The sequence below is a fragment of the Oncorhynchus nerka genome, linkage group LG24 (assembly GCF_034236695.1).
Source record: "Oncorhynchus nerka isolate Pitt River linkage group LG24, Oner_Uvic_2.0, whole genome shotgun sequence".
Classification (NCBI taxonomy): Eukaryota; Metazoa; Chordata; class Actinopteri; order Salmoniformes; family Salmonidae; genus Oncorhynchus; species Oncorhynchus nerka.
This window is the reverse complement of record NC_088419.1, coordinates 26,184,873-26,211,743: the sequence shown is the minus strand read 5'-3', so window position 1 is coordinate 26,211,743 and position 26,871 is coordinate 26,184,873. Positions and strand designations below refer to the sequence as shown.

At 47.2% G+C, this 26,871-nt stretch overlaps 1 protein-coding gene across 20 annotated transcripts in view; it reads left to right on the top strand.

Moving 5' to 3' along the window:
* Window positions 1-26,871, top strand: part of LOC115107737 (afadin-like) — a 121,907-nt gene that overhangs the window by 69,341 nt on the left and 25,695 nt on the right. For 11 of the 20 annotated variants that reach the window (XM_029631341.2, XM_029631328.2, XM_029631336.2 and 8 more), the window contains 17 exons: window positions 1,491-1,578; window positions 3,947-4,099; window positions 8,133-8,177; window positions 8,959-9,053; window positions 9,185-9,438; window positions 12,197-12,266; window positions 12,456-12,547; window positions 12,763-12,824; window positions 14,802-15,007; window positions 16,218-16,238; window positions 17,544-17,689; window positions 18,942-19,036; window positions 20,753-21,018; window positions 21,286-21,429; window positions 21,880-22,078; window positions 22,382-22,485; window positions 24,091-24,171. In XM_029631341.2, coding sequence (XP_029487201.2) covers window positions 1,491-1,578; window positions 3,947-4,099; window positions 8,133-8,177; window positions 8,959-9,053; window positions 9,185-9,438; window positions 12,197-12,266; window positions 12,456-12,547; window positions 12,763-12,824; window positions 14,802-15,007; window positions 16,218-16,238; window positions 17,544-17,689; window positions 18,942-19,036; window positions 20,753-21,018; window positions 21,286-21,429; window positions 21,880-22,078; window positions 22,382-22,485; window positions 24,091-24,171 — 2,121 coding nt within the window. The remainder of the gene's footprint in view (window positions 1-1,490; window positions 1,579-3,946; window positions 4,100-8,132; window positions 8,178-8,958; window positions 9,054-9,184; window positions 9,439-12,196; window positions 12,267-12,455; window positions 12,548-12,762; window positions 12,825-14,801; window positions 15,008-16,217; window positions 16,239-17,543; window positions 17,690-18,941; window positions 19,037-20,752; window positions 21,019-21,285; window positions 21,430-21,879; window positions 22,079-22,381; window positions 22,486-24,090; window positions 24,172-26,871) is intronic. The other 9 variants (XM_029631339.2, XM_029631344.2, XM_029631342.2 and 6 more) reach the window with 3 other exon arrangements.

Sequence of the window (26,871 nt, the reverse complement as noted above, 5' to 3'; positions counted from 1 at the left end):
TCCCTTTTGAGCATGGTGAAGTTATTAATTACACTTTGGATGGTGTATCAATACACCCTGTCACTACAAAGATACAGGTGTCCTTCCATCTCAGTTGCCAGAAAGGAAGGAAACCACTCAGGGATTTCCCCATGAAGCCAATGTTGACTTTAAAACCATTACAGAATTGAATGGCTGTGATAGGATAAAACTGAGGATCGATTAAAAAAATTGTAGTTACTCCACAATACTAACCTAATTTGACAGTAAAAAGATCGAAGCCTGTACAGAATAAAAAATAAAAATTTGGCATTCTGTTTGCAGCAAGGCACTGAAGTAATACTGCAAAGCAATTCACTTTTTGTCCTGAATACAAAGTGGTGTGTTTGGGGCAAATCCAAAGCAACACATTACTGAGTAACACTCTCCATATTTTCAAGCATAGTTATGGCTGCATCATGTTATGGGTAGGCTTGTGAGGCACTGTGTATATATATGCCTCACAAGAGGAGCTTAGGTCACCCTTGTGTAATACACACACCCGAGCCGCCATGCTGTCCTATTTAGAAAATGGAGGTGTGAGTAAGGAATGAATGTTTGCTCGATTTCCCCTCCATTTGTCTCCGGGGTGAACTAGAGGACAGGGTGGGTGTTGCCGGGCCACATTTTAAGCTGATTTAATGTTTCAGCGGTAACTGGCCTAGGTCCTATTTAAACCCTACATACAGTATTTCATCAGCCGGCTGCACTGTGTGTGTGTCACTCCCTCTCTCCATCCCTTCATCTGTCTCTCTCTCCGTATCTCCCATCTGGCCGGCCACACTCCTCCCTGTGGTCTGACAGATTAAAGCATGGAGGGGTCTGTTGGCACAGGCCTTTGTTTGATAGTAATTGAATTGCATTTCTCCAAAGTGCCAGGCCAGCAGATGTGATGCTGTGTTTGTGTGTGTGTGTGGGGATAGCAGAGCAGCAGCACCATGGCTGGCCAAATATCGCCTGTCATCGTGTGACTAACATCTCCATGCTTCAGCGCCAACCTTCGCCACCTCACATCCCTGCTGCCTGACCGCCTCGGTCACAGCCAATCACATTAAAGCAGTCCCTCCCCCTTCAGTCCCTCCACCATCCGCCTCTCATTTATACATCCGAGTCATTAAAAAAGGAAACATTTCAAATGCTCCAATCAGACATGGACATTTGCCTCGCCAGCGTCTTGTTGGACAGGTCATCACTACAGCCAGAGTGAGTGGAGAGTAGGAGGGAGAGAGGTTCTGTCTGGAGCATGAGGAACTGGAGCATTCTTAGGGAAAGGGAGGAGCAGCCAGCTATTGACGAACATGCTAATGTGCAGTAATCATGTTATAAAGGCTGGTTTGGTACACATCTTTTATGACCCCTATATACATTATAATTGAGCATTGAGGTATTCCATGTGAATTATTGTTTGGTTGATTTGGAATTTGCTGTGGAATGTGTGGTTGTTTCATGGGTGTGGTTTTGTGGTTCTGCAGCACACAGATGACAAGTCTGGGAAGGAGATCATCCTGGATGATACAGAGTGTCCTCTTCAGATCTTCAGAGACTGGCCCAACGACAGAGGTAGGACACCATACCACTACGGGCCCAATCATACATTCAGATCCGGCTTGTATCAAAAGTTTTACAGCACCTTCCAGCACCACCTTCCATTGACAGCATTGCATGATTTATACACAGCCAAAAGCTCATTTTAACTAATAGTGAATCTACACTGAACAAAAATAGAAACACAACATGTAAAGTGTTGGTTCCATGTTTCATGAGCTGAAATAAAAGATCCCAGAAATTTTCCATAAGCAAAAACTTTATTTTTGTTAAATTTTGTGTACAAATTTGTTTACATTCCTGTTAGTGAGCATTTTTCCTTTGACAAGCTAATCCATCCACCTGACACGTGTGGCATATCAAGAGGCTGATTAAACAGCATGATTGTTACACAGTTGCACCTTGTGCTGGGGACAATAGGTCATAAACTACGGACAACAACATTGCATTTGATTGATTGACAATTTGAATGCACAAAAATAACATCGAGATCCTGAGGCCCGTTGTGACGCCCATTTAAAAAACAATAAACGTTATCTCAAATCAAATTTATTTATATAGCCCTTCTTAGATCAGCTGCTATCTCAAAGTGCTGTATAGAAACCCAGCCTAAAACTCCAAACCGCAAGCAATGCAGGTGTAGAAGCACGGTGGCTAGGAAAAACTCCCTAGAAAGGCCAAAACCTAGGAAGAAACCGAGAGCGCAACCAGGCTATGAGGGGTGGCCAGTCCTCTTCTGGCTGTGCCGGGTGGAGATTATGTTCAAATGTTCATAAATGACCAGCATGGTCAAATAATAATTATCACAGTAGTTGTCGAGGGTGCAACAGGTCAGCACCTCTACTGCTCCTGCTGTCTCTAGAGAGTTGAAAACAGCAGTTCTGTGACAGGTAGCACGTCCGGTGAACAGGTCAGGGTTCCATAGCCGCAGGCAGAACAGTTGAAACTGGAGCAGCAGCACGGCCAGGTGGACTGGGGACAGCAAGGAGTCATCATGCCATGTAGTCCTGAGGCATGGTCCTAGGGCTCAGGTCCTCCGAGAGAGAGAAAGAGAGAATTAGAGAGAGCATACTTAAATTCACACAGGACACTGGATAAGACAGGAGAAATACTCCAGATATAACAGACTGACCCTAGCACCCCGACACAAACTATTGCAGCATAAATACTGGAGGCTGAGACAGGAGGGATCGGGGAGACACTGTGGCCCCATCCGATGATACCCCCGGACAGTTCCAAACAGGCAGGATATAACCCCACCCACTTTGCCAAAGCACAGCCCCCACACCACTAGAGGGATATCTTCAACCACCAACTTAACATCCTGAGACCAGGCCGAGTATAGCCCACAAAGATCTCCGCCACGGCACAACCCAAGGGGGGGCGCCAACCCAGACAGGAAGACCACGTCAGTGACTCAACCCACTCAAGTGTCGCACCCCGCCTAGGGACAGCATGGAAGAGCACCATTAAGCCAGTGACTCAGCCCCTGTAATAGGGTTAGAGGCAGAGAATCCCAGTGGAGAGAGGGGAACCGGCCAGGCAGAGACAGCAAGGGTGGTTCGTTGCTCCAGTGCCTTTCCGTTCACCTTCACACTCCTGGGCCAGACTACACTCATACTCATACACTTATACTCTCTACACTCGCCAGTTTTAGCTTTAGCCAGTACTATCTTCAGATGAGCCTTAATGTCGGTAGCCCTGCCCCCTTGTAAACAGTGTATGATCACTGGATGATTTGTTTTAAGTCTAATACTGCAGGTAATGGAGTCGCCAATGACTAGGGTTTTCAATTTGCCAGAGCTAATGGTGGGAAGCTTCGGCGTCTCAGAACCCATAACTGGAGGAGTAGAGACCAGAAAAGGCTCGTCCTCTGACTCCGACTCGCTGCTTAATGGGGAGAACCGGTTGAAAGTTTGTCGGCTGAATGAGTGCCACCGGTTGAGCATTCCTACAGCATTTCCCTCCAGAAGCCATGAGAAGGTTGTCCGGCTGCGGGGACCGTGCGAGGGGATTTATACTACCATCTGTACTTACTGGTGGCACACACGCTGTTTCATCCTTTCCTACACTGAAAAAACTAAAAAATATAAATGGTCATTAAAAAGTAAAAACCGTTAAGTTGTCAGGTAGCAAAGTAAGTTTAGCAACAAAACGCACAGCAGCACGTAAACATGTCTGCTAGTTGTGACCGGAAATGACACCTGTGCCCAGCAGATGCATATCTGTATTTCCAGTCATGTGAAATCCATAGATTTGGGCCTAATGAATTGCATGTTGTGTTGAGGATAGTCTGTAAGGATTGTATTGTTTTTATCTGAAATCCCCTGTCTATACTGCCCTCTCCTGGTAGCTCTGGGTCATAATGCATGTGTTGTTTCAGGAGACCTAGTATTCCAGCTGAAGAAGAGACCTCCAGACTACGTGCCAAAGAAGGGCCGCAAGCCAGAGGACCCCAGGGGGAAGGGCATGGACGTGCCCCTGCATGGGTCTCTACCCCCAGAGAAACTGCCTTACCTGGTGGAGCTCAGCCCAGGTGCGTCATACACACACGCACTGCAGATCACATATATATGACACATATACACACTCTTGAACAAGAACACGCCGACACCAAATGCTGGCGTGTACAGAACTGCAGGATGTAAGACGACAGTTAATTCTACTCACATAGCTAACAGAACAGTATAATCACTGTAATTGCGCAATGACATTCACACACCAGTAGAGGCATGGTAGGCAATATGGACCAAACCTGATGCCCTGAACTTTCTAGTCTTCTGACAAGGTGAGTGAGGTGGGCCCTAGAAGCATCTCCTGCCAAGTCGACTGTACCTAGGCTTGGGCGGTATCCAGATTGTCATATTGTCATACCGTCCTTCTCTCATCCCGGGATTTACAGTATTACCGGGCACACAAGGAGCGCTAAAAACGCAAGAAAATCCCTTTTGGGCCTCTATTACCAGAATGCTAACAAAATTAGCCCCAACTTATAGTGAACTCACATAGAATCTGTTAGCTAAATGCTAATGAGCGAAAACTAACTTAAACAAATTGCAAGATGGGCAAATCCAGCTAATAAAGTTTTACAAGCATAGCTAGTGTAGCTACCGAATCACTTTCAGTGAGTGTGGACATTTACAAGCAAAAGTGAACGAGGCAAATTGTGCAAAAGAACAAAGTTGTGATGCATGCTTTTCTTAAGGAAGAGCAGCATATGTACACCGAAGAACAGAGGGGAAAAAACACTATGAAGCACTGTTAAAAATGGCTGCTGTACAGATAAATTACCCATAGCTGCACAGCAGAGACTCACTGATAGAGAACGCTATGGACTGACTAGCTCCCGCTTTCTCCCGTTGTGCTATTTACAAACACGTGACTGGCTCAACTGTTCTGGGGAACTACGGTAAACTTCATCATGTGAAATAATGTGACTGGTGAAATGAAGTTGCACAAGTTGACTGCGGGTATTAACTTAAGAAGGCTACAAATATTCACATTTATTGAAAACTTAGAGGTCGATCGATTAATCGGATTTGCAGATTTCAAGTTTTCCTAACAATCGGAAATAGGTATTTTTGGACACCGATTTGGCCGAATTATTATTATTTTTTAAAACTTTATTTATAATTTTATTTAACTAGGCAAGTCAGTTAAGAACACATTCTTATTTTCAATGACGGCCTAGGAACGGTGGGTTAACTGTCTTATTCAGGGGCAGAAAGACAGGTTTTTACTTTGTCAGCTCGGGGGATTCAATCTTGCAACCTTACAGTTAACTAGTCCAACTCTCTAACCACCTGATTACATTGCACTCCACGAGGAGACTGCCTGTTACACGAATGCAGTAAGAAGCCAGGGTAAGTTGCTAGCTAGCATTAAACTTATCTTATAAAAAACAATGATTCATAATCACTAGTTAACTACACATGGTTGATGATATTACTAGTTTATCGAGCGTGTCCTGCGTTGCATGTAATCGATGCGGTGCGTATTCGCGAAAAAGGACTGTCTTGCTCCAATGTGTACCTAACCATAAACATCCATGCCTTTCTTAAAATCAATACACAAGTATATATTTTTAAACCTGCATATTTAGTTAATATTGCCTGCTAACCTGGCTCGTTGCGAACTCTTTGAAGACGGGATTATTTAACAAAAGCGCATTTCTGAAAAAAGCAGAATCGTTGCATGACTGTTCCTAACCATAAACATCAATGTCCTTCTTAAAATTAATAAACAAAGTATATATTTTTAAACCTGCCGTATTTTGCTAAAAGAAATCCAGGTTAGCAGGCAAAATTAACCAGGTGAAATTGTGTCACTTCTCTTGCGTTCATTGCACGCAGAGTCAGTGTATATGCAACAGTTTGGGATACCTAATTTGCCAGAATTTTACGTAATTATGACATAACATTGAAGGTTGTGCAATGTAACAGGAATATTTAGACTAATGGATGCCACCCGTTAGATAAAATACGGAACGGTTCCATATTTCACTGAAAGAATAAACGTCTTGTTTTCGAGATGATAGTTTCCGGATTCGACCATATTAATTACCTAAGGCTCGTATTTCTGTGTGTTATTATGTTATAATTAAGTCTATGATTTGATATTTGATAGAGCAGTCTGACTGAGCGATGGTAGGCACCAGCAGGCTTGTAAGCATTCATTCAAACAGCACTTTCATGCGTTTTGCCAGCAGCTCGTCGCTGTGCCTTGAGCTGTTTATGACTTCAAGCCTATCAACTCCTGAGATTAGGCTGGTGTAACCGATGTGAAATGGCTAGCTCGTTAGCGGGGTGCGCGCTAATAGCGTTTCAAACGTCACTCACTCTGAGACTTGGAGTGGTTGTACCCCTTGCAGAGGGGCTTTTGTGGAGCGATGGGTAACGCTGCTTCGAGTGTGGCTGTTGTCGATGTGTTCCTGGTTCGAGCCCAGGTAGGGGCGAGGAGAGAGACTGAAGCTATACTGTTACACTGGCAATACTAAAGTGCCTATAAGAACATCCAATAGTCAAAGGTATATGCAATACAAATTGTATAGAGAGAAATTGTCCTATAATTCATATAATAACCTCAACCTAAAACTTCTTACCTGGGAATATTGAAGTCTCATGTTAAAAGGAACCACCACCTTTCATATGTTCTCCTGTTCTGAGCAAGGAACTGAAACGTTAGCTTTTTTACAGGTCACTTTTACTTTCTTCTCCAACATTTTGTTTTTGCATTATTTAAACCAAATTGAACATGTTTCATTTTAGTTGAGGCTAAATTGATTTTATTGATGTATTATATTAAGTTAAAATAAGTGTTCATTCAGTATTGTTGTAATTGTCATTCTTACAAATTTAAAAAAATGTAAATCGGTATCTGTATCAGCTTTTTTTGGTCCTCCAATAATCGGTATCGGTATCGGCGTTGAAAAATCATAATCTGTCGACCTCTACTTCAAATAAATAGTTTTGATAGTATTGAAAAACCATCCCGTTGCTTTTTCCAAATGCTCCAGTATGCAGTATACTTCCCAAGCCTAACTGTACCCTCTCTCTCCCACTCGCTGAAGACACATTTCAGTTGAATGCATTGTTGTACAACTGACTAGGTATCTTCCCTTCCCCACCAAGAGAATGCTTTCAGGACTACAGTAGCTGCTGCTCGTGTTCTTCCTTGGTCAGGAATGGGGGTGGTTTGATGGGGGTGGGGGCCACAAAAAACATGGAACTCATCATTAGGAGTCGCTGTGGCTCGGGTCTGGGTACCCCCCCCGAATTAGGGTGGAGGTGAATGCAGTTTTTAATATAACTAATGATCAAGAGGCATGGGTAATTTAACCATGCTTACTACAAGTTTAGATAGCTGGACGATAGACTAACTTACCAATCACCCCCCAAAAATAGCTGACATGGGCTAATTGACTGACTGCTGATGCACAACCAAATGTCAAAGTTGCACCAGTGTTGAGACCCTGGCTGAGTCCCCCTCCCCTACAAAAGGCGCGGGCAACCAGTTGCCCATCCCTGGCCTAGGTGTTGGGTCCAGTACGATGGTCAGTCCTCACTAATGGGCTGGCCCTAACAGCTGCCTGTTTCCACTGACCCTCTCTTTCTCTCTTGCTCTCTCTCTCTGCTCCCCTGACCAACCATGCAGTGCACTAACCCTGGCTCTCAGAACCATTTTTAACCTCAGGGATTTCATTAGTACTTAAAAGATCTGAAATTTTGCAATCTGTTTGCTTACATTGCCACAAAAGTGTGTCTCCCAGGCAATGGTTATCTGCTCTTTCTGCAGGAAAGTGATTCAAGGTGTGTGGAGGGTTTAGGTGAAGGCTGTGTGTGTTAGTGTGGATTCTGCCATTTTTATGTGTATTTTTATTGGTGATTATTACTGTGAGTGTGTGAGGCGAAGAAGGGCTCTGCGTTTTCTCCTTGGTGCAACATTTACACCCCATGCTGTGTCTTCTCTCTCCTGGCTTCCTGTGGTGTGTTTTGTCTGTCGCTACTACCTACTGCTGTGTCTTACTGCTGTGTCTTACTGCTGCCGCCTCTGCATGTCTGCTCACCTAGGGAGGGGGAATCACTATGGCTACTACACCTATCGACACCACGAAGGTAAACCTCCTCCTCTCCACCACCACACCCATCTACTGCTGTGTTTCTCTGGATAGAAGTTGACTTGTGGTAGAACCTGTCCTTAAGTACAGATCTAGGATCAGACTATCCTGAAGATTATTGGTTATTCTAGTTTTGACCATTATTGTGATGGCAAAAGATCTGTCTGACCTTGTATCAGTGGTTAGTTGTTAGGGTCAACTCCTACCTGATCTCCTAAGTTTCCCTTTGGCATTGATCTAGGATCAGGTTCTCCACCCCAAATGCTCGCCATAACAATTCCGTGAAAGGAAACCTTAGATCAGTGTCTGTGGGCAACTGAATGCTACTGGCCTGAATGCCTTGTTGATCTGTGGCTCAGCCAATCAGAGAAGGGCCTCACTATCTAGGACGGGACCTTAAGTCAACTCCACTGCACTAAGCCACGTTTAGGGCCCCTGCCAGACATTATTGAGCTTAGCAATAGCAAGTGCTTTTTGCAAATGAGGATTTTCACAAAACCCATAGGATTTTCAGAAGATACATGTTTTTCCCACCCTTGTTAACTAATTTGCTGCTTTGCTTTTACTAAAATCTGTTTTTACTAATCAAAATACACAGATTATCTGGTCTACTGGAAGTTGTTATGACAACAGGGTTTTGTATGTCTATTTCCCCTCTTATGTATTTTGTGTGTGAAGTGTATGACTCTGTCATGTGTTGGTAAGAATCTCCCTCTGTGATGTAGTGAGTGTGTCCCTCCATATTGTGAGTACTGACTGTCTCCTGGTCTCCACCATAGACGGCTCAGACTCCAGGGACAAACCGAAACTCTACCGCCTGCAGCACAGTGTTACTGAGGTGGGCTCAGACACTACAGACGACGGCTCCATCCAGGTAAGGACCTGCCCTTTGTCTGTCTGTCTGTCTCATGCTACATTGATGTAGCTGTAAATTACGATGGCAGACTGGACAGCTAGTTATCTGAGCTAAAGGTCTAGTAATACTGAGTGTCTCCTCTCCTCCAGCTGTTTGGTCCAGGTATCCTGCCCCACCACTGTAAACTGATGCATACGGAGGGTTTGGTGACAGTGACACCACACAGTCTGGAGGCTGAGACTTACGTGGACGGCCAGCGCGTCACCGAGACCACCGTGCTGCGAAGCGGAGCCACACTGCAGTTCGGCGCCTCCCACGTGTTCAAGTTTGTGGACCCCAGCTACGACCACAGCATGGGCAAGGGAGGGCCTGGACCAATGATGAGAGGCAGGCACAAGTCAGGGTAGGTGGGGTGAGGGGTGTTGGCGCCAGCATATACACTCACACACACTCACCGGCGCACGCACCCACACACGCCGTGGCCGCGAGAATAGTTTTTATTTATTTATAAAGATCCCCGTTAGCCGACACCTATGGCGACAGTCAGTCTTTCCTCAACTCTTAGCCAAGACAGACTGGCATGTATAGTATTAATATTAGCCGTCTGATTTACAATGAATAGTAAGTCGTGCCGCTCTGTTCTAGGCCGGATGCAGCTTAACTAGGTATTTCTTTGCAGCACTTGACCATATGACTGGACAAGAATCAAGATAAGATAAAACTAGAGCCTGTATGACCTGCTTTGTGGAGTGTGGTGTCAAAACATCAGAGCATCTCTTTATTATGTACAGACCTCTCCCCATCTTTACAACCAAGATGGGTCTGAGGGGGGTATTTATTTTTAGGGGGTGCTGCGGCACCCTCAACCCCCCCTTCCCATGGCTTTGACATACACACACACACTTGCAGTACACTACGAATGTAGACACATTTGGAAAGCTAGCTCGCTCATCCCAGTGGTGATGACAGGAATGGCTGTGAATGGGACAGGAAGCAGCGGAGACCTGCTGAAACCAGTGTCATCAGTCCCAGGATGCATCTCTCAGCTGCCTGACTGAACAGCACAATGGTGTGTTCTGAACAGGCCATGACAGCATAGCCTCCTGTTTACACATAGCTGCCAGCCACCAGAGATGACATGTGCATCCTTATTAGAGCCTTATTCCCTATATAGTGCACTACTTTTAACTAGAGCCCTCTGGGTCCTGGTGAAAACCAATGGGAATAGAGTGCCATTTAACCCAGCCATGGCCTACCTGCTAGTCATTCTGGTCTAGAACCCTGTGGCCGTAGTACACCAAACTATCTTCTGATAGTTGAATCTTTAGTCAAAACCTATATCCTGTCAGGTATCCTACCCACCTCTACAGCTCAGTCAGTGCTGCTGAATTCCATTTTGCAGGATTCTGACCTCAAAGGTGTATTAGTTTGTGTGTGTGTGTGAGAGAGATTCGGGCGGGCGGAGAGAGGAGGGCGGGCGGAGAGAGGAGGAGGAGGAGGGCGGGCGGAGAGAGGAGGAGGAGGAGGAGGAGGAGGGCGGGCGAGAGGAGGAGGAGGAGGGCGGACGGAGAGAGGAGGAGGAGGGCGGGCGGAGAGAGGAGGAGGAGGAGGGCGAGAGGAGGAGGAGGAGGGCGGGCGGAGAGAGGAGGAGGAGGAGGAGGGCGGGCGGAGAGAGGAGGAGGAGGAGGGCGGGCGGAGAGAGGAGGAGGTGGGGGAAAGAGAGAGGAGGGTGGGGGAAAGAGAGGGAGCGGAAGTGCCAGAATGGGGAAAAAGAGGGTAAAGAGGTAGAGTTGGGTTGCCTGCCAGGCTTGGGCTGTTGTAAGGACACTAATCTGATCAGTCCGGGCTGGCTGGCTGGGGTGTGGCCTGCAGTGCTGTGTCATTAACGAGGCAGAGAGGACCAGGACCCTGGCGCCCCACACGCTCACACACTCAGATCACTGCTGCAGCCTCCTCTGCTCACTACAAACACTACTCCAACCAGAGAGAGAGGGGGAGAGAGAACAGGACGGGGACACTGCCAGGTGAGACAGAGTAATGTCTTCTTATGGTTAGACAGTGGTAGGGCAGGGTTTCTACTTCTCACAGAGGAGAATGTGTTGCATCGAGGACGCTATAGTAGATGACTGTAGAATGACCTAGGCTCTCATTGACAGTAGATTTATGAGGATTCAAGAAGATGACTATATTAGCATGTTATCAGTCGTTAGGCTTCTAGAGTGCGTTTGGTGAGTGGAGACTGACTGTTGATGTAGATCCACTAATTAGAGAGTCATTAAGTCTGTGTATATCTGGGCTTTAGGCTAATGACAGAATTCCCATGATGTTAATTTGACCAGCCACGTTGGCTTGATGCATAACATTTGGGCTGGCTGGCTGGGCTGGTTAATTTATTCATGTTTGTGGATGTAGTGATAAACCCTAATCCACCGTTAATGCTGTGGCCTGATGTTAGAGAGGATGACATCTGGGTGAGAGAGGGAACGAGGGAGTGGAAAAGAGAATAGATCAGAGGACTTTTGGGACAGTTCTGGTGCATTTCTTGCTACTTGTACATTGGGACACGTATGTTTGCTATGGGACCTCCATGCTCCATAACCTCCAAAAACTCAAATGGCTTTGAACAGCAATGGAAATCAAATGACACCAATTTAGTTCAAACTCAGACTATGGGTTTTGCTCTAAGTATGGGACTGTGTTGTGATTGGCCTGAACCTGTCCTCTCTGGTCAATTACACAGCTTTCAGTAAGAGAGGATACAGTCACATGTTCCCCTCAGGGCAGGCTGTATGGCTGTACTGTAGAGATCAGGATGTGTGTGTCCTCTTGTCATGGGTCAGCATATGAAATAGTAAGTCCTTTTCTTTAGAACAGACAGCTCTGTCTTTGCGTCTGATGTGTGTGTCTGCGTACGTGCGCCTGGTGGGTGTGTGCGTGCGTCTGGTGTGTACGTGCGTGCGTGTGTGCATGCGCCTGGTGTGTGTGCTCGTGTGCGTCGCCTGGTGTGTGTGTGTGTGGTGCTGTGGATTATATCTGAGCTCCTGTCATTCTCTCACAGTAATGAAAGTCCCTCCTGCTCTGCCTGGGAGATGTTCTGTCCTTGAGCTTATTGTCTCTCTCTTTCTGGCCACCTCTCTCTTTCTGGCCCATCTGTCAAGCAGAAGTGTTCCTGAGACGACCCTTGACCTGCAAGGGGACCTCCACAGTGGGACGGCCCTCTCCACCAGCAAGGTACAGTAGCTCCCCCTCCATGTCAATGTGTGTCCCTTGCTGTTCTCAGCATTACGTGTGTGGTGGTTGTATGTGATTGCGGTCAGTGTTTCATATGTTGTGTGTGTAGTTGCTGTGTTTGAGGGATCTTAGTGCCATCATTGGGCAGCAGAACATTCCACCATGAAGTGTATTGCTGTGTTACTGCAGAGCTCAGGGAAGCTGGAAATGGAGCGTTCATCCAACGGCAGCGAGAGAGGCATGGTCAAACCCATGATCCGCGGAGAGCAGCAGGACAGCAGGTGAGACACACACACCTGGAATCAATGAATTAATGGGGACATTAGTAGCTCAGTTGGTAGAACATGGCGCTTGCAACGCCAGGGTTGTGGGGTGAACCGGCGGGTTGAACGGGCGGGGTGAACGGGCGGGGTGAACGGGCGGGGTGAACGGGCGGGTTGAACGGGCGGGTTGAACGGGCAGGGTGGTTTACTGAGAGCCTCTGTCCTCCTTGCAGGTCCCAGGACAGCCTGAGCCCAGAAGTGACGTTGCCGGCCAGCATCGAGTTCAGGGACAACTGTGAGTCCTTCTCTGCTGGAGCTGAGTACTGGCTCACTCTGCCCTTCTTTCTCTCTTTCTTTGTTTCTAGCTTTTTCTCTTCTCTCACTCTATTTGAGTCTCTCTTACCATCTCCCTCATACCATCTCCCTCTATTCCTTTCAAGCCCTTCTGTTCTCTCTGTGTAGTTTAGTAATATCTCTCTGTACCTGCTGTGTAGTTTAGTAATATCTCTCTCAATACCTGCTGTGTAGTTTAGTAATATCTCTCTCTATACCTGCTGTGTAGTTTAGTAATATCTCTCTCTATACCTGCTGTGTAGTTTAGTAATATCTCTCTCTGTACCTGCTGTGTAGTTTAGTAATATCTCTCTCTGTACCTGCTGTGTAGTTTAGTAATATCTCTCTCTGTACCTGCTGTGTAGTTTAGTAATATCTCTCTCTGTACCTGCTGTGTAGTTTAGTAATATCTCTCTCTGTACCTGCTGTGTAGTTTAGTAATATCTCTCTCTGTACCTGCTGTGTAGTTTAGTAATATCTCTCTGTACCTGCTGTGTAGTTTAGTAATATCTCTCTCTGTACCTGCTGTGTAGTTTAGTAATATCTCTCTCTGTACCTGCTGTGTAGTTTAGTAATATCTCTCTCTGTACCTGCTGTGTAGTTTAGTAATATCTCTCTCTGTACCTGCTGTGTAGTTTAGTAATATCTCTCTCTGTACCTGCTGTGTAGTTTAGTAATATCTCTCTCTGTACCTGCTGTGTAGTTTAGTAATATCTCTCTCTGTACCTGCTGTGTAGTTTAGTAATATCTCTCTCTGTACCTGCTGTGTAGTTTAGTAATATCTCTCTCTGTACCTGCTGTGTAGTTTAGTAATATCTCTCTCTGTACCTGCTGTGTAGTTTAGTAATATCTCTCTCTGTACCTGCTGTGTAGTTTAGTAATATCTCTCTCTGTACCTGCTGTGTAGTTTAGTAATATCTCTCTCTGTACCTGCTGTGTAGTTTAGTAATATCTCTCTCTGTACCTGCTGTGTAGTTTAGTAATATCTCTCTCTGTACCTGCTGTGTAGTTTAGTAATATCTCTCTCTGTACCTGCTGTGTAGTTTAGTAATAGTGATAACTAGATAAAGGCCATCCACACCATCTTGCTACAGTGCATTTAGCTGGTGTCTGAAAGGTATTGACTCATTTTCTGCAAACTGCCGCCAACTGGCTTTTAATGTTGTCCACTGCCCCTAGTGGTTTTATTGAACACGGTCATGTCAACATTAACTGAAATATGACTGTCGACATGAATTAGTCAGGCTGTGAAAATAGCAGGTGGTAGCATGCAGGGCTCTTTCTCTTACTCGCTCTCTTTCTCTCTCGCTCTTTCTCTCTCTCTTTCTCTCCCTCTCTCTCTTTCTCTCACTCTCCCTCTCTCTCTTGATCGAGCAATTGGTTGATTACCTTCTAATCACTAGGGAGCCAAACCCACCAGTCTGTTCTGTAAATGACATGCAATGATTCTCCAATGAACACACACTGAATGTACTGCTACTTCTGATGTGTGTGATGGGCTCTCCCGCTCCCCCTTTGGCATAGCTTTATTGGTTTAAGCCATTTTAACTTTCCTTTCAAGCCCTATTATTTGCAGAACCTTGTTTGTGGACTCTAGTCTTGGACCTGGCTGAAATCAGTCTTTGTGTATTTGAAGTTGTGTGAGCTTATGTGTTTGGCCGTGGAGCAGAGAGAGCAGAGGCCTTTGATTTCTAATATCGGGGGGGGTTGCGCTCTCACAACTCTCTCACAACTCTCTCACAATGCACTATAAACAGCCCCTGCTGGGGAACCAGGAAGCCAGGTTTGGGGACAATGTTATCACAAGGCCCTTCTGTAAACACACAAACATGCACACAGTCACTCCTGTAGCAAAATCAGGACTGACCCATCTGCCTGTGTCACGTGAACTCACACCGCACCGTTGTCACCCTCCTTGCCCCCACCATGCACCCTCCAGCCGAAGATACCTTCCTGACGGCCATCATCAACTACACCAACAGCTCCACGGTGCACTTCAAGCTGTCCCCCACCTACGTGTTGTACATGACCTGTCGCTACGTCATGTCCAGCCACTACCGGCCCGACATCGGCCCCTCGGAGCGCACCCACAAAGTCATAGCCATCGTCAACAAGATGGTGAGCATGATGGAAGGAGTCATCCAGGTGAGTGTCCATCCTGCCTCCTCGCCGTATTTTTGTTCTCCTCCTCATTCTAATTAGGAGGACATTCAAGGTTTAAGGCCTGGGTTTGGTGTGTATATGACCACGTTATATCCTCAGCCAGTTGCCTGGAAAAAGGACACTGACAAAAAATACTTTTGTTCTCTGCACTTTTATGTTTTTCTTTTGATGAGTTATTTTTACTTCCCTCTAGAGATACAGGTGACCCAGGACCGAAAGAAAACCCCAAACCCTGTAGCTGACTAGGTAGTCGTCCCGGTAGTCGTAGTATTTTGTAAGATTTCTCTTGGTTTATTCAACCAGGTCATTTCCACGGAATAATTTGTAGAGGCGTGAAGCTCATGTTATGTCTGTGTGTCCAGAGTCTCTGTGTCCCCCTCCCTAATGTATTCACTGAAACACACTGAAATACAGGATCATTGTGGTGTTCCAAAAGCACTCTCAGCCAGCACAAAACCCAAATGTAGCAGTAATACCCATACTCTGGGACACCAACCCTGAGTTATGTGTGAAAAACAGAAATGGTCCAAAACAATCAAACCTAGCAGAGTTTGACTGACTCCTCACAGCACTCTAATATGGTGTGAGTTTAGATGCGTTTGTCTGGTCAGTTCTCATGGGATTCCTCATCCTGTCAATATACAACCTTAAAGACACTCAATTTACATACCGATTGTAGTCTGTTAATAGATAGATGATTATCTGTCTACACACTGACAGTGTCTGTCACAGACGCATACTAGACACACACAGTGCAGGAGCATTAGGGATATCTGTCTGCGTTGCTCTGTGTGTGTGTCTTAGAAATCTTATAGAAATCATCCTGATGATTAAACCTTCATGAGGGACATTGGAAATGTCATCTGTGTTCCTTAAATAATCAATCTGCACAGCAATGTCCCTGCCTCCTACAGGGAACAGAATTGTGGGTACATTCAAAACTAGTTTCTGCCAGTAGAGTCTGTGCCTTCTCTTGCTATATTTAAAGGAAAAGGCATTTCTCATACACTACCAAAGTGGAGTTCATGTGTATTTCACATGACCATTTGTGTGTGTGAGTGCTGTGTGTTGTGTTCTGTTGACATACCTGTGTGTGAATCTGTCCATGCCATGGCTTTTGTTGACAGTCTTTCTCTGTCCTGTGGGATGTCTGTCTGTTCCCCCCCCCCCCCCCCCCTCACCTCTGTGACAGGAGATTCCTGAAGCGGACCAGGTAGGACGCCTAACACGTTGCTCGGGGAGAGTGCGCTCTCTCTCTCTCATCTCTCACTCAGCCTCGCCCTCTATCGTCTCAGTCGAGCTTCGCTCAGTCCTCCATGCTTCTTTTCTCCATAACAGAAACCAAAAACCCCTCAACCAAACAATCCTTTCTCCAACAGCCAAATAATCCCTTCTCCAACAGCTGGACTCTAAAACACCAACACAATAACCCTCATTCAGCCTTCAACCTGGAACATGTGGTACTAAAACCAACAACAAATCTCTGATTGTGGCAACATTGAAATAATTGTAATTTCCATGTGACCTCATGCTTTACTGCACTTCAGTGTGGATGAGAGACAAACCCCAACGTTCGTTTGCTTTTGTTGAATTTTTCCCTTCTCCATTTTTAATTTTGTCTGTGGTTGGACATGGTTGTTCTTTTGGATGCGTTCTGTCCTGTGGCCGTTCTGAAGTGGGGGTGTTGTCTGTCTTTGTGGGGATAGACGAGTGCGCAATACACACGGACCAGCGCCGGCCGAGACGAGTCGGGGAGGACCTTGTGTATCCCTTATTCTTTGTGTTAAGGGGACATTGACATTAGCTCATCACACAGACCAGACACTGGGCTCTAAAGCTTTCGCAGCCTGTTCAGTTTACTCCTGTTTATCTCTGCTACATGTTAGAGGTGTTCAAGAACCGCATCACAGGCTAAAATACATGAGAACTGAGCTGAATGTCCATCCCAGGCCAGTATTTGTATACTGGTTGATGTGGAATGTGGTCCCCTTGCAGAGATGCAGTAGCTACTGCTAGAGGAAGTAGACCGCATTTATATCAGGACATGCAGGGAACTGCTCCACACAGAAGCTAGCAAGAAAATAAAAGTGGAATTAAATTTCCTGTAGGCACTGTTCTAACGTCAGTTTTCCCTAAATGGTTACGGTTCGGATTGGGGGAGGGTCAACTGATCTTAGATCTGTGCCTATTAGCTGTACAATATGTTTATTCAATATATTATTTGATATGACAAAGAGCCTGTTAATCCAGTAGTCTACTCTGCACAGCCCCCCCCCCCCCCTCCAAAACTGACCTTCTGTAAGAGGCTATAACTGGGGGCCAGTGTCTGGTTCTGGACGTCTTGGATTTGGGTGGGGTAGGGTGGCAGGTGCACGAGTCTATCCCTTGAGTGCTGCTACTGCTCATGGCTGTGAGTCTGAGAAAGTCCCCCCTTCACCCCGTGTCTGTCTATACCTCCTCTCTGACCCCCTGCTCTCTCTCTCTCGGTCTGTCCTGCTCTGTGATTGGTGTATTTCAGAAGCAGAAGAACATTGCGGGGGCCCTGGCTTTCTGGATGGCCAATGCCTCAGAGCTGCTCAACTTCATCAAGCAGGACAAGGATCTGTCGCGCATCACACTGGACGCCCAGGATGTGTTGGCACACCTCGTCCAGATGGCCTTCAAGTGAGTGCCCCGACTTCCTCCCTACCCTCTGGCCCCGTCTCTTTCCTAACGCCTGGTCCTCTCCTCTCTGTAGTTCGATGCTCCTCCGTCTTCTTGGCCAGCCTCTTTAAATGCCCCGGTTTGTCTTCTTTCCACTACTCTTTGCCCCATCATTCCCACTTCTTGTTCCTGTCCCTCTTCTGATCACTTCTCTGCCCCCCACTTTCTCACCCATGACCTGGAGACCAGGCTTTACCTTATCCTGCTCCCAGCTCTGTTTGTGTGCTAGTCACACGGTGCAGCAGCCCACACTACCCTGTCAATCCTGTGTATGTCATGTCTGCATGTACGCCATCAGGGCTAACTGAAACCACATGTGAGTAATAGTATGATTGGACAATTATTATGCTAATTCTAGATCAAAATGTGAAGTACCCTGCCATTGCTGGCATCGATTCTCCTGAGTGGAAAACAAAATATAGATGTCTGCTGCCCATGTAAAAATGGCCCTCGTTCACAATGTCGTAGCTAGTGGTTAGCGGCCCATGCTAACTTCTGCCTGAGCTGTCCCATGAGCAATAAAAGTAGCCGAGGGACAGGGGGTTAAGCAAGATAATTGTGTTGCTTCAGCTCGGACCATGTAAGGATCTGGAGGAAGTCAATCTAGCCCTTGTCCGTACTGTTTCTGGAGTCTGTGTGTGGATGCAGGAACACAAAGGGGAGCTGTGAATATGTGGAATGTCTTGGGCCTGGCTTGTTGGCCAGGCTGGAGCAGGGCTGTATGGGCCTGGGGAGAGGGGAAAGGTCCCAGTAAAAACCGTTTCCACGGCTCTCCCGTTCCCCTGTTCTGCTCGCTGCTCCCTGGAATGGCTAGCTGAAACAACTGGTGCTTTGTCTTTTTCCCGGAGCAGAGCAGTGGCCGTGCCGGTCAGGCCAGACCACTGGTTTACTGTGGGATTCCAGAGGAAGTCCCGTTAGGTGTGTGTGTGTGCACGTTTCTGCATTCTGTATATCTGTATTTTATGTGTGTGTGTTGCTCTCAGGACAAGTGTTGCTCTCAGGACAAGTGTTGCTCTCAGGACAAGTGTTGCTCTCAGGACAAGTGTTGCTCTCAGGACAAGTGTTGCTCTCAGGACAAGTGTTGCTCTCAGCACAAGGGAACGTATGTGTGTTTGACTTCATGTAGGTGGACGTATATGCATTGTATGTGTCTTTTTGTTTATCCATATCCGTGTGGACCGTACAGAACCAATGTGTTGTTGTGTTATCTCAGGTACCTGGTCCAGTGTCTGCAGTCTGACCTGAGTAACTACATGCCTGCCTTCCTGGACGACCCAGAGGAACAGAACCCTCAAAGGCCCAAAATAGGTGACTCCCCTCTGTTCATACACGGTGTGACACTCTTACTGTGTATATAACTGTGTATATATTAAACTCATACTGTTACATTTGGAAACTCCGCAACAACAACAAAAAGTCCTCTTACTGTCAACTGTTTATTTTCAGCAAACTTAACATGTAAATATTTGTATGAACATAACAAGATTCAACAACTGAGACATAAACTGAACAAGTTCCACAGACATGTGACTAACAGAAATGGAATAATGTGTCCCTGAACAAAAGGGGGGATCAAAAGTAACCGTCAGTATCTGTTGTGGCAACCAACTGCATTAAGTACTGCAGTGCATCTCCTCCTCATGGACTGCACTAGATTTGCCAGTTCTTGCTGTGAGATGTTACCCCACTCTTCCACCAAGGCACCTGCAAGTTCCCGGGCATTTCTGGGGGGAATGGCCCTAGCCCTCACCCTCCAATCCAACAGGTTCCAGATGTGCTCAATGGGATTGAGATCCGGGCTCTTCGCTGGCCATGGTAGTCTTGCAGGAAATCATGCACAGAACGAGCAGTATGGCTAGTGGCATTGTCATGCTGGGGGGTCATGTAAGGATGAGCCTGCAGGAAGGAGGAGGATGTCTTCCCTGTAACGCACAGCATTGAGATTGCCTGCAATGACAACAAGCTCAGTCCGATGATGCTGTGACACACCGCCACAGACCATGACGAACCTTCCACCTCCAAATTGATCCCGCTCCAGAGTACAGGCCTCGGTGTAACGCTCATTCCTTCCATCACGCGAATCCGACCATCACCCTTGGTGAGACAAAACCGCGACTTGTCAGTGAAGAGCACTTTTTGCCGGTCCTGTCTGGCCCAGCGACGGTGGGTTTGTGCCAATAGGCGACGTTGTTGTCGGTGATGTGTGTTGAGGACCTGCCTACAAGCCCTCTGTCCAGACTCTCTCAGCCTATTGCGGACAGTCTGAGCACTGATGGAGGGATTGTGCGTTCCTGGTGTAAATCGGACAGTTGTTGTTGCCATCTTGTACCTGTCCCGCAGGTGTGATGTTCGGATGTACCGATCCTGTGCAGATGTTGTTACACATGGTCTGCCACTGCGAGGACGATCAGCTGTCCATCCTGTCTCCCTGTAGCGCTGTCTTAGGCATCTCACAGTACGGACATTGCAATTTATTGCCCTGGCCACATCTGCAGTCCGCATGCCTCCTTGCAGCATGCCTAAGGCACGTTCACGCAGATGAGCAGGGACCCTGGGCATCTTTCTTTTGGTGTTTTTTAGAGTCAGTAGAAAGGCCTCTTCAGTGTCCTAAGTTTTCATAACTGTGACCTTAATTGCCTACCGTCTGTAAGCTGTTCGTGTCTTAACGACCGTTCCACAGGAACATGTTCATTAATTGTTTATGGTTCATTGAACAAGCATGGGAAACAGTGTTTAAACCCTTTACAATGAAGATCTGTGAAGTTATTTGGATTTTTACGAATTATCTTTGAAAGACAGGGTCCTGAAAAAGGCATGTTTCTTTTTTGCAGTTTATTTACATTCACAGCTACGCCGTATGTCACTCGGCTTGTTTTTTAAAGTGAGCCCTCTAGTGGGGACATAGTGTATAGAAATCAACTGAAACCTTGGTGGACTGGTTATTCACTAAGTACTCCAGCAGTAGTGGAAATGTAAAAAGACATTCCTCTTCCTCATCCTCCATCTCTCTCTCTCCCCACGTAGAGGATGTTCTGCACACCCTGACGGGCGCCATGTCGCTGCTGCGTCGTTGCCGTGTCAACGCGGCACTGACCATCCAGCTGTTCTCCCAGCTCTTCCACTTCATCAACATGTGGCTGTTCAACAAGCTGGTGATGGAGGCCGACTCTGGACTGTGTTCACACTACTGGGGCGCCATCCTCCGGCAGCAGCTCAGCCACATCGAGGCCTGGGCAGAGAAACAGGGCCTGGAGCTGGCTGCTGACTGTCACCTCAGTCGCATCGTACAGGTAGGATCCACCTATCTTTGTCCAGCATGGCACACCTGTTAGCTACCCACTGTTTTCCATATGGTGACTTACTGTAGGCAGGGCAGGCTCTTCCACCTCAGAAGAATGGTTTTTATTGAATACTTGTCAGCAGCTCTGGGTGATGCTTTAAGAGCTGTTGTTCCTATGGAAAGTTGTAGGGGAAGGACTTCAGCGTGGACAAAAGGTCACTATAAATCAAGTCCTTCTCTGTCATTAATTGTACTCTGTTCTGTTGTTCCTCCCCAGGCTACGACTCTCCTCACCATGGACAAGTACTCCATGCAAGACGTGCAGAACATCCACAACACCTGCTTCAAGCTGAACTCCCTGCAGCTCAACGCCCTCATGACCAACTACCACTGTGCTCCTGACGAGCCTTACATCCCCCCAGTAAGACATGACTACACGCTCCTCTATTCACGTGCGCGCTCCTCTATTCACGTGCTCGCTCCTCTATTCACGTGCGCGCTCCTCTATTCACGTGCGCACTCCTCTATTCACGTGCGCACTCCTCTATTCACGTGCGTACTCCTCTATTCACGTGCGCAGTCACACACTAGAGATACAATGAATGACTCTGAAGTGGAGAAATGGGGGTTTGAAGTATTGCTTAACACAAGTCTCCTCCCATAGTTGTAATGTGTTGGAGTTTGAGCTGTTATTTTGGGGTAAACATTAGCTAAGCTCACCGCTTGACTGATCTTCCTATCTCCCTTTTCCAGTCCAGGTTGCTGTTTCTACTTTGGAATATTGAGGAAACAGTCAAAGGACTATTACACACATCCCTCTCCCCTGATGTAACTAAACCCCCATTGGTCCGTCTGGTGTCTCCCCCTATAGGAGCTTATAGACCACGTGGTTGCCGTGGCGGAGAACACAGCAGATGAGCTGGCTCGTAGCGACGGCCGAGAGGTCCAGCTAGAGGAGGACCCTGACCTGCAGCTGCCCTTCCTGCTGCCCGAGGACGGCTACTCCTGCGACGTTGTGAGGAACATTCCCAACGGATTCCAGGAGTTCCTGGACCCCCTTTGTCAGAGAGGTACTTGTGTGGAGGAGGATACAAAAATACACTCTATTTCGGAATGTCACACCGGTTGTGTTCTGTCTAAACCTAAAGTTGTGAACCAATCAGAGGCTGGGCTGGCCTGTGTTTGTTTTGTTGACGCGTAGGCAGTGGAATGTAATAGCTATGTAAGAGGAGACTGGAGAGCTGTTTGCTCCTGTCCTCATCAGAGTGTTTGAGAGAGATTCCAAGAGTTGTTCCTGCTGCCGTGTAAATGTAGTCTCAGATCTGTACTAAGTAGAAGAAGATAACTGTGATTTCCTCTCGTGTCCTGTGCAGGATTCTGTCGGCTAACCCCTCACCCGCGCTCCCCTGGGACCTGGACCATCCACTTTGAAGGAGTCGACTGCGACAGCCACTTCTCTGCAGACAACTCAGACCTGGTAGGTGTCCCTCCAACCGTTACAGCTTAGGACTATGCAGGACACCATTACATTGAGCTGCATGATCATGCAAATTAGTGCCTGTTAGTCATGACGCAGACATGTCCTTATACATTAGCCACCATATTACTAAGTAACGGAGAAGCACAGAGGAATGAATAGGCTGCTGCTTTTAGCTGTTTAGAACACTTGAATATTTCAATTACTCAACTTCTCTGTTTGTGGCTTAATGTTTTGGCATCACTTGTTTCCAACGATCGTATGGAAAACGTTAATGTCCCATGCTGCTGTCATGCAATCACCGTTCTGCCCTACTCTACTTAACACTAACAGACACACACACACACACACACACACTTCCTCCTGCTCGATTTCAATCAACACCAATTACACCACAGAGGCCAATAAGTGACCAGAGAGCTCTGGAACAGCAGTAAATTATACCCTTCTCACCCTAATCACACAAAAAAAGAAATTACACTGCTTCCTGTATAATTGCCCTGATTTTTTTCCCCCCCAGCTCTCCTTTTTCATGCTTCAAACCTCAGCTCAGGGTTGGCATTAGCCCCAGCCCCCACACTAGTAAAGGGCCCGGGGAGAGGAGGAGGGCGCCCAAACCGCTTAAGCACCGCTGAGGTTTTGATTAATGGCCTCTTGGTCGTGTGCCAGGCAGGGCGACCCCGGCACCCCGCCTCATGTTTCCACCGCATTGCTCCAGAATCACTACTCTAGTGTTCCATAGAGTCCCGCTGTTAGCAGCCATTACAGGGTTAATAAGACACACAGAGACAGACAGGGGATCCCCGAGGACAACAACGGGTAGGTTTCCCTGATCACTAGTCCAGACAGGAGGTGTTACTGTAGCTAGCCTAGTGCAGTCAGACTTTTGTCATCCTAAAAACTATTTCTCTCTGGAGATGCTCTCGCTGGCAGGTGTTGTTTGAGTTAAGAGTTAGTCTCTTACTGCAGAATATCTGTTGTCTGAATGAATGTTTTCTTTACTCATTGTAGCCAGCTGAACCCTGCATCACCATTGCCCTGCCCTCTAGCACTTGGTGAAATCACTCCAATGGCATTCAGAAAGACTTGTTCTACACCACATCACACGATGAGAAATGCCACCAGATCCCTGTTACCTAATGTGGCTTTGTATCCACTCTCTGTCTCTGAACTATGTGGCTGTACAGCATAGCTCAGCAGATGAGCGAAGAGTTGTTTGTGTCTTTGGGGCTGTTGAGTCTCAATGTGTTCAGTGCCATCGGGACGAGAGGCAGTCTGTGTGGAAAGCCCTGCCCTCTCCCTCTCTCCCCACCCTGCTCCCAGGCAGCCCTCTTTTTAAACGATCCCATTGAGATCCTCTGGAGCCAAGCGCATGTGGCTTTCATTCTTGACTCCTCTCCAGCCCCCGCCATTTCTCATTGCGGTCGCCCCAACCCAGCTCTCTCTCTGTATGACGACCCTGCTCTGCGCCTATCCCTCTGCTCCCTCATCCAGCGCCTCATTCTGCCTGAGAAACGTCCAGGAGAGAGCTCCCAGCTCTGAGAGCCCTGTAGAAGCACATTTTTCCTAAGCTAACGCTCTCTAAGCTGTGTCCTCTCGTTGCAGCAAATGCGGAAGGAACCGGAAGTTGTGACGGTCACCCTGAAGAAGCACAATGGCATGGGCCTCAGCATTGTGGCTGCCAAGGTAAGACATCTTTCAATCCTTTCCTTTCATTATTGATAAGGTTTTTGTCGATACCCACTAGTGCTCCTGGAAGAGGTTTGTGACTTCCTGGCTGGAAGGGAAGTGTTATGTGAGTGATGTGAAATACACAGATTCAATGAAGAAATAACCCAGAAACATTTGTTACGTCCATGCTCAAGCAGACTTGATGACTACTGCCTGGTGAACACATAAATAATCCCAAATAAGCCCTTCTCTCAATCGTTGTCAAGAACCTGCCTGAAGGTGTCCTCATTTTCAGTTCAACAACATTGCCGGTGGAACATGCTGTTTCTAACAGTGTTGGTGTGGATTGATGTAAGAGCCTTAGGTTGTACTGGGTTCTCTTCTGTGGTTGTTTACTGCATTAGTCTGCCGTAACTCCGGATAATAGTGTGTGTGTGTGTGTGTGTATGTGTAAAAAAGTGACCGTCATGTTTCAGCTGGCACCATTATAGCCCAGGTCTGACCCGGGTTGGTCTGTGTGGGTTAATTGGAGTGTGTTTCTGGGGACTTATGCTGTATGTCCACCAGATGCGTATGTATACGTTTTGCCGGATGTCTAGTCCGCATTTCTGCTACTTGACGCACATGTGCTTCGCAAGGCTGCAGAAAGGTTTGCAGCCTGGAGGAGAAGGTCATTTTGCCTGTCGCTGGGCTCTCTGCCCTGTTCCACCAAAGCACTGACTGCTACCGGGGACTTCATGCAAAAAATGTTGCTGGTCAGTTGAATGTGAAATAATTAGCTGGAAAGGGGAAGCTAGGCTAACTAGCCAAGTGGTTAGCTTTGTAGTTTGTACCACCATGCGGTAAAGCACATCACAGCCTAGTGCAACATCCCCAACGCCGCGTTGCGGACTACTCCATTGGCAATGATTTTGACGCGTCTGGTGGACATGAGGCTTTAGACTGTCACTGACAGAGGAATGAGAGTGAGAAGAATGGATGGATGGTGTGGATGGATGGATGGATGGATGGTGGGGGGGGGCGGATGGATGGATGGATGGTGTGGGGGCGGATGGATGGATGGATGGTGTGGGGGGATGGATGGATGGAAGGGTGGGGGGGGGGGGCGGGGGGCAGATGGAAGGATGGTGTGGGGGATGGATGGGGTGGGGGGGGTGGAGGACGATTGGGAGGCGGATGGAGGGGGTGGAGGATGAGTGGGGGGGCGAATAGAGTGGCCTCCCTGAACTGTTTATTTTCAAAGCATAGTTTTTGTATTTGAGGAGGTGGGGGCCACACCCTCTGTTTTTACTGCTATTTTCAACCTGAGGTGGTGTGAGGAAGGGAGGGAGAAAGATCGAGAGAGGTGGGGAGAGAGAGCAGAGGGAGGGGAAAATGGGAGGGGAGGACAGGAGACAGAAGGAAGGCATGAGTCCGTGGCAGACTGGAGAAGCGAAGGAATGAGAGAGAGAGGGGGAGAGCGAGAGGAGAGTAATTTGCAGTGCTCTGAAAGGTTACCCAAACTGTTGCAGAGTAGTGAGTGGCTAACGCTGGCGGACTGTTTACTTAAGTCTGTAAATGGTATTTCCTACTCTGGCTGGCTGCTGATTATTTGTCATATGGCGTCCTACAGTAGAATGTAGTGTGGACCTCTTTCTTTCTCCCACTGCGCCGCACCTAGTATCTCTTCCTTCGCTAGCTGTTTTGTTTTGGTCTCTGACTGGTCTCTGTGGTCTCTGTGATCATTACACCAGTACATCTGGGCTGTGATCTGCCCTTCCTTGTGGACTTTTAATTGAGCCTGAGCACGAGCCAGTTCTAGCCGAGCGGGAACTATCTACCTACACCATGTGGTTCTCTGTGGTCGGAAAGAAGGACGAGTCGGTGAGGCGCTCTCTCTCTGTCTCTCTCTGTGTTAAATACAGGTGTGACTGTGTATGTGTGGTGGGTGGAGGGGGGTGTGTAGCCGTTTTGTCAGAAGAGGGGGTTGAGGATGGGAAGACACAGGTAATAGACCTCCAGTATGTGCGGCTGTTCCACTTGCTCAGTGTTCTCTACTGCTGTAAGCTTCACACCTGTAGAGTTTTCTCTAATCAAGTATTCTTTTAGGTTTAAATTCCATCTTTTGCAGGGTTTCTCATTCAAAATGTATGCTTTCTCTTTTGCCAGAAACTCAGACCAAATAAGCCTCCAGCTCACACCAGTTCATCATATAGCTGTGACCCACTATGTAAGGAACCTAGGACGGTTCTCTACTGAGCAGCAGTAGAGCAGCTGGATAGCCCAAAATAGCTATCTCAAGACCACACAGTTAATGATTGTCAAGGCGATGCAGGCACACAGGCCAGAACTTCATCTCTGGAACAAGACCTTGATTTGCTTAACTTTTGTCCCCTTGATTCTGCTCTGACAGGCCTAGTTTTGTTTACTCCAGGCTGTTATGCTGCAGATGTTCACCTAAAGGGTTTCGTGGGGACAGAATGTTGGGTTCCAAATTAGGAAGAACAGGGGGATATCCTGACCCTCTCTCTCCACTCCACCTCACAGGGGAGTCCTGCTGCTCATTGTCCAGCATTTCCCCACACTGACGACAACCCAAGGCCTGGGGAAGCTATTCTGATTCATCTTTCCCCAATCTGGAGGTAGACAGACTGGCCCTCGAATTTAACAGACGTTCTCATTCTTTTCGGTGCTTTTTAAATATGATATAAGTTGGCTTGTTTGTCTGTTTGCTAG